This window comes from Stenella coeruleoalba, assembly GCF_951394435.1.
Source record: "Stenella coeruleoalba genome assembly, chromosome: 10".
NCBI lineage: Eukaryota > Metazoa > Chordata > Mammalia > Artiodactyla > Delphinidae > Stenella > Stenella coeruleoalba.
This window is the reverse complement of record NC_137156.1, coordinates 64,667,079-64,680,065: the sequence shown is the minus strand read 5'-3', so window position 1 is coordinate 64,680,065 and position 12,987 is coordinate 64,667,079. Positions and strand designations below refer to the sequence as shown.

Sequence of the window (12,987 nt, the reverse complement as noted above, 5' to 3'; positions counted from 1 at the left end):
TCTGGTTAGGTCACTACAGAACCTCTTTCTTCCCAGCCTAAGCGATCCCGCTCAGCAAACAGCTGATCAATCAGAAGAATGATCAGCCTCACCATTAGCCAGGGAAATGCAAGTTAAAACCTTAGTGGAATTCCACCCTCAGACTAGCAAAAATTAGAAATTTTCTGACAATGTAGAAACAATGGTGAGTATGTGCAGAAACAGCAATGCTTATTTATTTCTGGTCTAAGTGTAATGGACAGCCACTTTGGAGAGCATTTTGGCAACATCTAGTAAAGTAAAAACACATTTACCAATAATTTGGTTTTCCTTTAAGGTACTTATGCAATCGTAGTTACTGGAGACAGGAGCATATACATGCCCTAAACCCATGACAAACCAGCTAAACTTTCTAGATTCTAAATCCTGAAGGAAAATAACAGTCCGGGGGCTCTGTGGATCTAACCCATGGTTTGGAGGTTGAGGAGGAAGTAGAGCTTAGAGCAGTGGTTCTCAAAACTTGAGTGGGTATCAGAATCACCCTGCGGTCTCATTGAACCACAGGTCACTGCACCCGTTCCCAGAGTTCCTGATTCCATCGGCCTGGGGTGGGGGCTGAGGATTCAAGTTTCTCATGAGTGTCCCCGGTGCTGCTGCTGCTGCTGTTCTGGGACCACCCTTGGAGAATGACGGGCACAGTAGTTAAGAGCGCTGGCCCCTGCGTTGGGCTATCCTGGTTCAGCAGCCTGCTCTTTCCTTCGTCAGCTGTATAACCTCAGCGAGATACTTATTCTTTCTAAGGCAGGAGTAACAGAGTTCACTCTCAAAGACATGTGAAGAACAAGATAATGGGTAGGAATCTTTTAGCACAGTGCTGTCATGGAGTAAATGCTCAGGAAATGTTAGCTAGCACTATAGTCACTTCTGCAGACCAGCAGTATCACTTCTAGGTATATAGTCTAGCAGCATTCTCACATATGCACATAAAGAGACTTATAGAAGATGGTGCTGCACTGCTTGTTGTAATGGTGAAAAGTTAGGAACATGATGAATAGCCTTTAACAGAAGAGTAGCTAAGTAGGTTGCACAGGGAGGGAGTCAGTGAGCTGCGAGCATGGATAATCTCTAGTGAGAGAACAGCTTGGGGATTGAATGGTGGCATCTCTCGTTTATACCAAGTATAAGAACATACAAGCAATGCTGATCATCATTAGTGGATAGATGTGTGTACAAAGAAAAAATGTATGGGAGTGAAAAGACCAAACTGAGCAGAGGTTCCTTCTGGATGTCAGGGTGGGGAATGGATTTGGAGTGGGGTAGCCAGGGGCTTCACATTTATCTGAAATGTTTTATTTCTTAAAAAAACAAAAACAAAAACACCTGAAGCCAATATGGTGGCATGCTGTTAAATTAAAGTCAGATTTTAGGGTGGTCTTCCCAAGGTTTCATGGCATTATTTTCTATGCTTTTCTTATTTATTTTTCTTATTTTCTTATTTGGTGCTCTCTTAGCTTAGGACTACCACATTACCACCTGTGAACCTGGCTGAGTGGGCGTTGCACCTGGCAGCGAGGACTTTCATTTTAATGTAATTCCTATTCTGAAATCTGCACTGTTGTTCCTGGACAGCCAAGTTGCCATGTCACCAAATGCAAATGTGTTTATAATCTTTATGATAAACATTTTCCTTTATATATATGAGTTTTCGAGAGAGACCTGGAAAATTATTTTGGTTGTTGCCTTTCCTAGACTGTAGCCAGTATTCCCAGGTTGTTTCCAGCACCACCTTCAGTACTGATACCTGTTTTCAAGGGGGTGGAATAGCTTCTGTAGCGTTTCCTTGGTTGGTGGGGCTGGCTGGAAGGTGGGAGATTGAGTTCCTGACCCACCTCTGCTACCAGCTCTCTGTGGTGAGTTGCTCAGGCTCTGAGCCTCAGGATATTCATCTGTGAACTAGGAGGTTGGACTGATGACTTCCAGCAACCCTCCCACTATGTCATTCTGTGATTCTGTGAGGTGGTGTAAGGGTTGTGAGCCATGGGCATAAACAGACAGCAGAGAGACTTGGGGTACCCTACTCTGCCAAGAGGAAGCACACCTGCACGCTGCCGTGGGGTCAAAATAGGGAAACTTCTTAGGCTGATAGCTGCTCACAACCTGGCGTGGACTTAAGCAGAACTCTCTGAATGATCCTCATTACATTTATGATGGAAACACCTAACCAGCAAGGAACTTACATGGGTTTGTGCTGTCTCTGAGGCATTTTTTTTCCATCCAGAAAATGCCCCTGTTTCTTATAAGGGAGTTGGTCAGCCAGGAGGTGCTGTCAGACCCTATTCTGTGGAGTCTTCTGCTTCAGCCCTATTTCCAAGCAGCTTCTTTCCAGTCAGTAGAAGAGGGCAAATTAGAGGCCACTAAGCCTGACAGGCAGCAGGAGAAGTGGCTTCCATACTCTCAGGGTGCAGCATAGAGGCTGGTGACCCATGGGAGCAGATGGCTCATTTCCACCATCACCGGATTGGCCCAGAGGTCTAACTTGGTTCCTCATGCCACACTGGACAGAGTCATCCAGCTGGAGGTCCCCAGCAGCTCAGCCTGACTTTTCCTAGCTGGGCATAGTGCATTTTCTAGAGCTGAGATCCCTCAGCTGAGAGGAGGGGATGGAGATGAGTAGGGGCCGGCCACCAGTCCTCTCCCGTTCACCTCACAGGGAGTCCGCCTGAAGGACCATCTTGAGGATGCCCAGAGGGGCAGAGTCAGAATCTGGACGCTGGTCATGTGTCTTGAGTTCAGGCTTTGTGCCCTGATTTGCCACTGAGCCACCAGGACACCAGGACCCCTTGCTACAGACTGATCACAGCTTTGGTCACCAGTGCTGAGAACCAGCTATCAGGGGCTCCCTCCAGTGGCCATTTTTTGACAACTAAAGGAAGCCCTGTTGTTCACAGTGAAGGTTCTCAGCATGAAGTCCCTTGTGCTTCTTATATGAAAAACACTAGGACAGTATCTATCAAATGTAAAATGACTAAGCAATTCTGCTTCTAGAAATGTATCATTTATTCACTCAGCTAAAATTTCTGGAGTACTTACTATGTGCCAGGCACTTTTTGAAGCACTTGGGACGTATCAGTGTACCAACAGAAACACAAATCTCTGTCTTTGAAGAGCTGACAGTCTGCCGGGGGTGGGAGAGATAGATATACTAAACATAAGAAATCAGTCATTTCTAGATTTGCTATTTAAGACAACATGGATGAACCTAGAGGACATTATGCTAAGTGAAATAAGCCAGACACAGAAAGAAAAATACTGCATGATCTCATTTATATGTGGAACTTAACAACGTCAAATTCGTAGAAGCAGAAAGTAGAGCAGTGATTACCAGGAGTGGGGTGGGGGCAGGCTGAAAAATGGGGAGATGTTGGTCAAAGGGTACATATTTTTAGTTCTAAGATGAATTAGTTCTGGGGACCTAATGTACAGCATGGTGACTATAATTAATAGTAGTGTATTGTGTACTGAAAATTTGCTATGAAAGTAGATCTCAGATGCTCATACCACACACAAAAAAAATGGTAATTATTGGATATGTTAATTAGCTTGACTGTAGTAATCATTTCACTGTGTACATGTATATCAAAACATCATGTTGGGGCTTCCCTGGTGGCGCAATTGTTGAGAGTCCACCTGCCGATGCAGGGGACACGGGTTCGGGCCCCAGTCCGGGAAGATCCTACATGCCGTGAAGCAGCTGGGCCCGTGAGCCATGGCCGCTGAGCCTGCGCATCCAGAGCCTGTGCTCCGCAACGGGAGAGGCCACAACAGTGAGAGGCCCGCGTACCGCAAAAAAAAAAAACAAAAACATCATGTTGTACACCTTAAATATATATAATTTTTCTTAAAACCAAAATAGGTAACTTGTAGAGCTTCACTGTCCAATACAGTAGCCACTACTCACATGTGGCTACTGAAATCAGTAAAACAAAATTTGTTTTTTGGCTGTGCTACACGGCATGCGGGATCCTAATTCCCCAACCAGGGATCGAACTCGTGCCCACTGCAGTGGAAGTGCGGAGTCTTAACCACTGGACCACCAGGGAAGTCCCCTGAAATCAGTAAAATTAAATAAAATTAAAATTTCACTTCCTTGGTCCCACCAGTCACATTTTAAGTGTTCAATAGCTTTATGTGGCTTGCAGCACAAACACAGAACATTTTCATCATTACAGCAAGTTCTATTAGACAACACTGCTCTAGGGTATGTTCTATGAAAGAAAAGTAGAGCAAGATTTTAAAAAAGAGTGGTGTGAGGGTGTGGAGGGGATTGCAGTTTTACATGAGGTGATAGAGATGCGCCTAATTTAGAAGCTTTTGAACAAAGACTTGAGGGAGGTGAGCCATGGAAATACCTGGGAGAAGAGTGTCCCAGGCAGAGGGGACAGACAATGCAGAGGCAGGAATGTGCCCATTTGGTGGGAATGGAGTGAGCAGGAGGGAAAGAGGAGGAAAGAAGTAATGGGACAGATCACATAGAGCTCATACATCACTGTGTTCTCGTACACAAAGATGTAAGTGCAAAGATGTTTTGCAGCATTTTTTGTAGCAGCAATAAATTGGAGGTGGCACACCTGATTATCAGTGGGGAATGGTAATGCTTTGTGTAGTGGTTGGGAAGGATGAGGGTCAATGCATCCTGGAGGCATGGGCTGCACTGAGAGGGCCATTACCCTGTTGGACTGGAGCTCCTGGGAGTCAGGGTTTGAGGTGGCCCTAGGGGTGCCTGTGCTCACTCTGTTCTCAGTCTCCTCTGCAGTAAGAGGCAGAGGCCAGAGGACTGCTGAGACCCCCTCAAACCCTAAAGTTACCCAGTTGGGGAGTGGGGAGGGAATCATCCGGATGCTGAGATCACGCCCCATGGATTACCTGGAAGAGCCAGGATGTCCAGGCACGGGTGGGGAATTACAGGCTTGATATGGAAGAGGCAGGGTGGCTTCTCTGACCGTCCTCCCTGCTTTCCCCCTCACCCCACCCCCACCCCACAATATGTTTCCCTGGCAGCGAATGGTCAAGAACCTGGAGAAGGAGCTGGCACTGCTCAAGCAGGAACTAGCCATCCATGACAGCCTGGTAAGGGGCTAGAGGTGGTGGTGGGGCATGGTTGCCAGAATGCTAGAGGGACTAGGGTCAGGGTACCAGGTGGGCAGAAGGGCTAGGTTGGGAGGGGGCAAAGGGTCAGGGCAGGGATGCTGGATGAGCAGAGCCAGTTCGGTGGGCAGAGGGACTGGGTGGACAGGGGGCCAGATGCGTCAGGGGCCGAGTAGAGAGACTCCGGGGTGGGGCAGAAGTGCTGGGGGACCAGAAATGTCTGGTAGGCAGGGACACTGGACAAACAAGAAGATGTGGACAGGGGTGTCAGATGGTCAGGCAGTAGGTGGGGGGATGAGGGGCAGGGGCCAGAGGCCTGGCAGGGGTACAGGGGCAGACAGCATGATGGGTCAAGGTCAGGAGAGGTGGCCCCTGACCAAGGCTGGATGGTCGGGTGGGGACAGCAGCAGGGAGCCATGAAGGTAGGGGGTGGGGGCAGGAGTCCTCCAGTAGCCTGTCTGAGCTAATGCTCATGGTCCAGAGGAGCCTCAAGGCAGAGGCTGCCCCCTCCCTCCTGTGGGCCTCATCCTACAGAGTCTGCTGAGACTCAGTCAGCAGAACCCCCTTGTTTGGAGTAGCAGGCCCCCTGTTGGGCAGCCTTTCCTTCCCCGCCCTACCTGGTTGTCCCTTGATGACCTGAACACCTGGCCTGTGAGTCAGGCCCTCCTTGCCAGGACGTGGTGATGAAGGGAATGGAGCTGGCTTGGGCAGCCAGGGTCTGTGCCCAACCTCCCCACTATGGTTCTCAGAATGGTCCCTGCCACCCCGCTTGGGCTTGGGTGCTTGGAGCTTAACAACATGTTCCTTTTCCTCCTCCAAGGCCAACCGTACCCTTGTTAACTATGACCCCATGGATGAAATTCAAATTGCCGAGATCAACTCCCAGGTGCGGAGGTACCTGGAGGGAACGCTGGACGAGATTGATGTAAGGAGCCCCTCAGGACCACCGTGTCCAGCTGGCCCGGGCCTCCATCTCCTGGCCACACCCCGATGCGTGCTGTGCTAGCCTTGGAACCTCACACTGAGAGGGTTCAGGGGGTGTAGGGTAGGTGGTGCTGGACTCCCGGCCTCAGGGCCCTTTAGCCCACCTCAGGGCCTTGGCATCCATGTTTAGGGTTGCAGGGCTGTGGGTGACCCACAGAGTGGCTGACAGCCTTAAACAGCCTTGAATACACAGGAGGTGGTCCATCGCTGGGGGCACAAGTGTGGACCCTGGAGCTAGGCTACCCTGGATCGAATCTCAGCTCAGCTATCTCCTTGCTGAGTGGCCTCAGGAAAATGCTCAAGCTTGTGTACTCTGGTGGCCTCACCTGTACGGTGTGGTGGGGAGGGAAACCGAGCTGGGATGAACTGAGATGCAGCACCTCAGGGGCTTCACTGTGCCAGGCAGAGTGAGGGCATTAAGGGATGATGGTCATGCTGGTTGTCTACAAGGCAGACCCCCCAGGGCCCATGCTGGAGTGGGCCAAGGAGGAGGAGACAGCAGCCACACAGGGAAAGATGCATTGTTTTTATAGCACAGGCTGGCAGACCTCTCGTCAGGGAGCTCATGGGCAGAACCTCGCCCGACCTGTTACTGTGAGCAGCTGCCAGAGGCAAGCCTGGGACAACTGAGAGGCAGGCTGCTCTGGTCTTCCTAGTAAGGGCAGCCCCAGACTGACCAAGGCGTCGCGGGTAATGCTGGTGGGCTATAGGCCCAAGAGGGAGGCTGATGGCCTTCCTCCAGCCACAGGTGAGTGTGTCTGTGCCCACACAGAAAGGTTCGTAATGGAACCTTTTGGAAGCAGGAGAGAGCTGAGGACAATAAATTGTATTTAAATGTTTTCTTAGTATTCTCAAGAACTAGAGTCATTTTAATTTTGTAGAGGTCTTCACTCAGAAAAGGTGATTATTATAGTCGCGGTAAATAGTTTTAAAACTACTAATCAGGTGTTTCTCTGTTCTTGAGGAGGGCTGGCCTGCCACTTTCCTGAGAGGGTGCTGGCAGATGTCCAATTCTTTTTTTTTTTTTTAACTTTTCGCTGCGTTGGGTCTTTGTCACTGCGCACAGGCTTTCTCTAGTTGCAGTGAGCGGGGGCTACTCTTCGTCATGGTGTGCGGGCTTCTCATTGCGGTGGCTTCTCTTGTTGAGGAGCACGGGCTCTAGGCGCGTGGGCTTCAGCAGTTGTGGCTCGCAGGCTCTAGAGTGCAGGCTCAGTAGTTGTGGCACATGGGCTTCAATAGTTGTGGCTCGCAGGCTCTAGAGTGCAGGCTCAGTAGTTGTGGCGCACAGGCCTAGTTGCTCTGTGGCCTGTGGGATCTTCCCAGACCAGGGATCAAACCCGTGTCCCCTGCATTGGCAGGCGGATTCTTAACCGCTGTGCTACCAGGGAAGTCCCAGATGTCCCATTCTTGAGACAGATGGTCCACGGGTTAGCCAAGGGGTCCTGGTTTCTCTACTAACACAGACAAAGCCTTGGTCCCGTGGTGCCCTTGGTCTAACCTCTGCCTTGTTCTCTTCCCTCCAGATAATCAACCTCAGACAGATCCAGGAGGTGTTCAACCAGTTCCGGGTGGTTCTGAGGTAAGGGGCCCACCCCATCCACCCCACTGCTACGTCAGGCTGCCATTTTCATTTCCCATGGTATGGATGCCGGTCTCCAAGTGCACTGCCTTCTTTCTGGTGTGTGAGGAGCCAGATCAGAGGCCTCTGGGTATGGCAGGCCCTGGGTGTCCCCGACAGCCTCTGCCCCTGAGCTCTTATATCCTCCTGCCCTTCCCTTCCCCTGGGGGAAGTGGGGAGGACAACCCTCCATTCAAGGGCTACTCAGAGACGAGGCGGTCCCTGGTTTCCTGAGTTTATTAATTGGACAGGAGGTCCTTGTGGAGTGCCAGCCCTGAAGATGGCCGGAGCAGGACACTTTGATACTCCCCACACCCGCCTCCCCACCTCAGGAGGGATTTGTGGTTTATTTGGGTACAGACATACCTGTAGCCTGACTGCCTGATGCTAGATGGTATCACAGAAGCTGGGTATGTGATTTTGAAGGGCCTGTTAGAGACAGACGGGTGGGGAAGCATGGTGCCGAGGTAGGCTTACAGTCCTTGTTAAAGGTCATCTTAGAGCAGTTGTGCTTGGCACATAAGATGGCCCCTGCAGATTTGGGGGCTGGGCAATGGGTACACACACTGGGGAGTGGAGAGCAGGGGAATGAGCGTTTTTGGTCTGATCGGGTTCATGATGAGGATGTGGCTCTGCCGCAGGGGCCACACACAAACAACTTCTAACTCCAGTAGTTGGTGCTTGCCCAGTGGGTTCAGCATGGCCCCAGCTGTGATGGGTTCTTTCACTCTCTCTCCCAAGCCAACAGGAACAGGAAGTGGAATCCACTTTGCGCAGGAAGTACACCCTCATAGACAAGAATGACTTCGAAGCCATCTCTGCTGTCCAGAAGGTAAGCACAATTGCCTCTTGCCGACAAGACTCACATCAGATTTTTCCATCCCCAGATCTTTCCAGAGACAGTGAGTGTCTTGCATTAAAGCAGATCTAGGGTTGCGACAGATAAAGGTAACACCAGCATGAGCATGGGGTGACCCAGGCAGGAGTAAACCGCATATGAGTTCAAAATGTTCTCCATAAAATGGAGATGTGGCTAGTAGTAAACAAGACCAATTCCCAGAGTTAGGTTGGAAACGGGCCCCAAGAGCCTCAGCGTATGGAATGAGACCCCAGACCATGAGAGGAGTTGATGTAGGAAGTGGACATTGGGTGGGGTGGTCAAAGACAGCTCTGCTGGGGACAGCCTGAAGTGACATCAGCAGGAGCCACATCTCGGTGTGTGGGATGAACATGTCCACCTTTGGTCCATATACACCTGGTTCCCCAGGGAGCCTGAACCCTTAATCTAACCATAGACCTGCAACTGGCCTCTGTCCAGGCAGGGCTCGTGGATGATGACGGCCACCTAGTGGGCGAGCCTGACGGACAAGGCTTCGGACTCGGAGTCGCCCCTTTCTCTACCAGACCTGGGAAGAAATCCAAGTCCAAGAAGATGTTCAAAGAGCAGCTCGGGTGAGTGACCTTCCTGCTGCTCCAGCTGATCAGCACCTGGCCCTCCTTGGCTGGTGAAAGGGAGGACATGAGCTGTCCCTCCCTTCCCCCGGTATCTTAGTTATGGGGTAGTCACAATGGAGACCTCTCCTGCCAATACTAGCAGCATCTGTGGGGCCCAGGCTGGGGCTGGTCACCTGTCATCCTCACAGCAGTTCCACGAGGTGGGAGTTCATGTCTCCATTTTAACTAATGAGGAAACCAAGGCTCAGAGAGGGGAATTCATTCCAAGGTCACATTGCTAAGGTGTGGTAGAGTGGAAGTGAGAAGCCAGGCTGGCACTCGCCCTCTGGTACTTCATGTGGAAACCCAGCTCCCACCACCAGGTTCCTTCTGTGACCCGGCTAATTGGCACGCACATCACCTAAAAACTCCAGCTCACCTTTCAGGCAAGACTCGTTTGTAGATGCAGGGTGTCAAGGTTCCCTTAATGAACCAGCCTCCCTGGGAAGTGCTGTGTCGTGGTGGACAAAGCACACGTTCTGGAGGTAATGCCTGGGCTCACCTCCCTGCTCAGTAGTTCTTTCACCCACGGGGGTCACCCCAGTGAGGTGTAAGAGCCTCTCTGCCTCTGTTTCCTCATCCCTAAAATGGGTATAATAACAATAATAGCATCAGTCACCGGGGTGGTTTTGAGGATAAGTGAGTAAATGCAATTCCTGTCCCTGGAAGACCTCAATACAAATATGTTGTTACCATTATCACTTGTAAAAGGACACGGGCCAGAGCTGATTGTAGAAAACTGTCACATGCAGTATTGGAGTCGGGTAGGAGGATGCCCTGGCCTCCTCCTGCCTCTTCAGGAAGGGAGGTCACACCCCCACCCTCTCTGTTCTGCCGTTGGGTCATTAGTGCAGTAACAAATGGATCGAGGCTTGGTTCCCCCAAGCCACACCTGTTGCAAGAAGAAGAAAAGAGAAGGAAACAGTGGAAGGAGCCATGTATATCCTCCCTTTAGTTCAGTCCTGCTCACATGTACCTCTCTGGGAGGGAGGACCCCGGGTGCCATCAGTTGGAGAGGGAGGATGGCTACTTTCCGGGGAGCTGGTGTGGGCACTGACAGAGGTGGGAGAGCAAGTCGGGGACTGATCAGAGCAGCGGGTCAGATGTGTCTCTCTTTACTGTTGGTCTGCAGACAGACGCACCCTGGGTGGGGGCTCTGCTACTCCTTCCCAGGGATGCCTGTGTGACTAATCCCTCAGCAGCCATGATGCTCCTTAGAGCCTGTGGCCCACCCCAAATGTCCATATGCTTCCAAACTGGAGACTGCCCGTTTTTCCCAGGTGTCTCCTGCTGAGACTGCTGGAAGGAGGACTTCTTGTTCTGACAAAAGGGAGAGAAATTCTCTCCTCTTCCTCCCCATCTGCATGGCTTAGGGTTGTACTCTTTGCCCTTTGGCCTGGGTTTATGTTCAAGATAGGAGCTGAGTGGGCTGGGGCTTCTGGTGTATGAGTGCTGAGCAAGATTACTCCCCTCAGCATCAGAGACACTGAGCCTTGGGTCTCCCTGCCTTCTCCTTCCAGCTCCTTGGCAAGAAAGGAGGGTGCCAGCAGCCCTGTGAGTGGCAAGGAGTTGGATGCTTCCACCTCCAAGACCCAGTTGACCCCATCCTCCAAGGATGGAGATGTCAAAGACATGCTTCTGCAGGACCGGGAGACCTCCAGTATTGAGCCCCTTGCCTCGGAATCCCCAAAGGAGGAATTACGCCCACCCAGGTGACCATCTAACAGTAACTCCTGCACCAGATCATACAAAATCAGCATATGACAAGGAAAGAGCACCTGCAGATAGAAGAGAAATAAAATGGGGGTAATAGGCAAAGACTAGGAGCACAGTCCAAAAAAGAAGAAATATGATGGCTTATACACGTGCAAAATGGTTCAACCTCAGGAGTCATCCAAGATACACAATTATACACGGAATCATTTTAGACCCTCCAAATAGCAATTATTTGAATAATTAAATTTGCATATTTTGAATAAGTAATATATTCAAAAGATACAAAATTCTCAGGTATGAGACCATTCCTCCAGCCACCCAGTTCCTCTCTGTGGTGAGTCAGTGATTGAGTTTTTAGGAATCTATCCTGAGGAAGTAATTAGAGATGTAGACAAAGATTTATACAAAAAGATTGTGTCATTAATTTAAAAAGCAAAAGAAAAATATTTTGGTGACACCTTCAATAGTTGACATTAGGGAAAGGGCACTAAGTGAATCATTTTCTCTGCCCTTGAAATGTACAAAGATGTACATGAAGAATTTTTCCCCAGCCTGTGAACACTTCCAAACATTCGGAGAAGTTGGAAGAATTGTATAGTGAACACCCTCTTGATTCTACCATTAATGTTACCATAGTAACACTTCATCTTATATCTTATTAACTAGAGTTCTCAAAGAGTTTTTAATAGCATGAAAGAATGCTTCTGTGAAAAAAGTAAGATGTAAAATTATGCATATTGCATGACTCCAAATATTAAAACAGTTATCAAAGAAATGAAGGAGATACACCAAAGTGTGGTTGCCAATAGGTAATGAGTGGTATTTGGGGGTTTTTTTTGTGTAACTTTTCCTTACTTTCCTCATTTTCTGCAATAGTCACGTGCCCTTGTGTGCTCAGTAAAACAGAGACGAGAGAATGATTCCTACACAGTTTAGCTCCCATCTGGGGTAGGTGGTGCCCAGGAATTCTGACCTGCTTACGGAAGCCCCAGGGAAGAAAGGTGAAGTGCCTGGTGGCTCCAAGACAGCTGCACCATTTCTCCCTCCTCCTTCCCCTCCATCTTCAGGCCCAGCACCCCACCCACCAAGCCTGTGGCCTTTGAGGACTTTAAGAACGAACGGGGTAGTGAGATCAACCGCATCTTCAAAGAAAACAAATCCATTTTGAACGAGCGGAGGAAAAGGGCCAGCGAGACCACACAGCGCATCAATGCCATCAAGCGGGAGATCGACATGACCAAGGAGGCACTAAATTTCCACAAGTCACTACGAGAGAAGCAAGGTAAAGGTGATGGGAAGATAGTTGGGGGACAGTGGGATCTGAGTCATCCTGCTCGGGATGGGGCAGCCTTGGGCACTGGAGGACTGAGTTGGAAGGGGGCCAGCAGGGGATGTTGGGGTGCAGGCTTCATCCCTGGGTCATCACTTGGCTCTAGTCAGCCCTGGGGAACCACAGAGTCCTTCCCTGTCAGCTAGCTTCTGCCTGCACGTCCCCTTTCTTGCATTATCTCAGATCTAAGGGCTGGACCTTCCATCTGATATGTGCTTCTGCCCATGGAGGGACAGAATGTTGGTCTTGTAGACACTTCCCCAGGGAGATGGGTGGCTGGCGACCGCCACAAGGTCCATGGGTCCTGGTGTTGTCTCCTCACTGACCACAGTGGTCTGATTGGGGTAGGGGTGCTGGTCAAGACATGAGAAGCTGAGGAGGGAATGAGAATGTGGATACCAGGGGCCAAGTGATTCACTGTCACTAAGACCATTCCTCATGCCAACCCCGCAACAAACTGGCCTAGCAAAGTCTTGTCTCTTAAGGCAGGTGGTGTGGGAAGCCCTCAGGCTCAACGAGCAGGGACCCCTGTGTGGGGAGTGGGGAGAGTGCTCACCTGGTTACCCTGACCTGGTGCCCTTGTCCCAGTGGCAGACACTGCCCATACCTTCAATGGGCACCAAGAACCCTCAAGCTTGAGTAAGCAGAGGACTCATTTGGAAGGGCTGGTCAAGTACAGATTCCTAGGCTGCAATCAGTGGCTCTGACTCAGGAAATCTGG

General features: G+C 50.2%; 1 protein-coding gene across 2 annotated transcripts in view; it reads left to right on the top strand.

Moving 5' to 3' along the window:
* Window positions 1-12,987, top strand: part of KIF9 (kinesin family member 9) — a 49,945-nt gene that overhangs the window by 22,324 nt on the left and 14,634 nt on the right. For both annotated transcript variants that reach the window (XM_079935767.1, XM_079935766.1), the window contains 7 exons: window positions 5,038-5,106; window positions 5,945-6,049; window positions 7,632-7,687; window positions 8,468-8,558; window positions 9,045-9,178; window positions 10,741-10,932; window positions 12,004-12,218. In XM_079935767.1, the coding sequence (XP_079791893.1) occupies window positions 5,038-5,106; window positions 5,945-6,049; window positions 7,632-7,687; window positions 8,468-8,558; window positions 9,045-9,178; window positions 10,741-10,932; window positions 12,004-12,218 (862 nt within the window). The remainder of the gene's footprint in view (window positions 1-5,037; window positions 5,107-5,944; window positions 6,050-7,631; window positions 7,688-8,467; window positions 8,559-9,044; window positions 9,179-10,740; window positions 10,933-12,003; window positions 12,219-12,987) is intronic.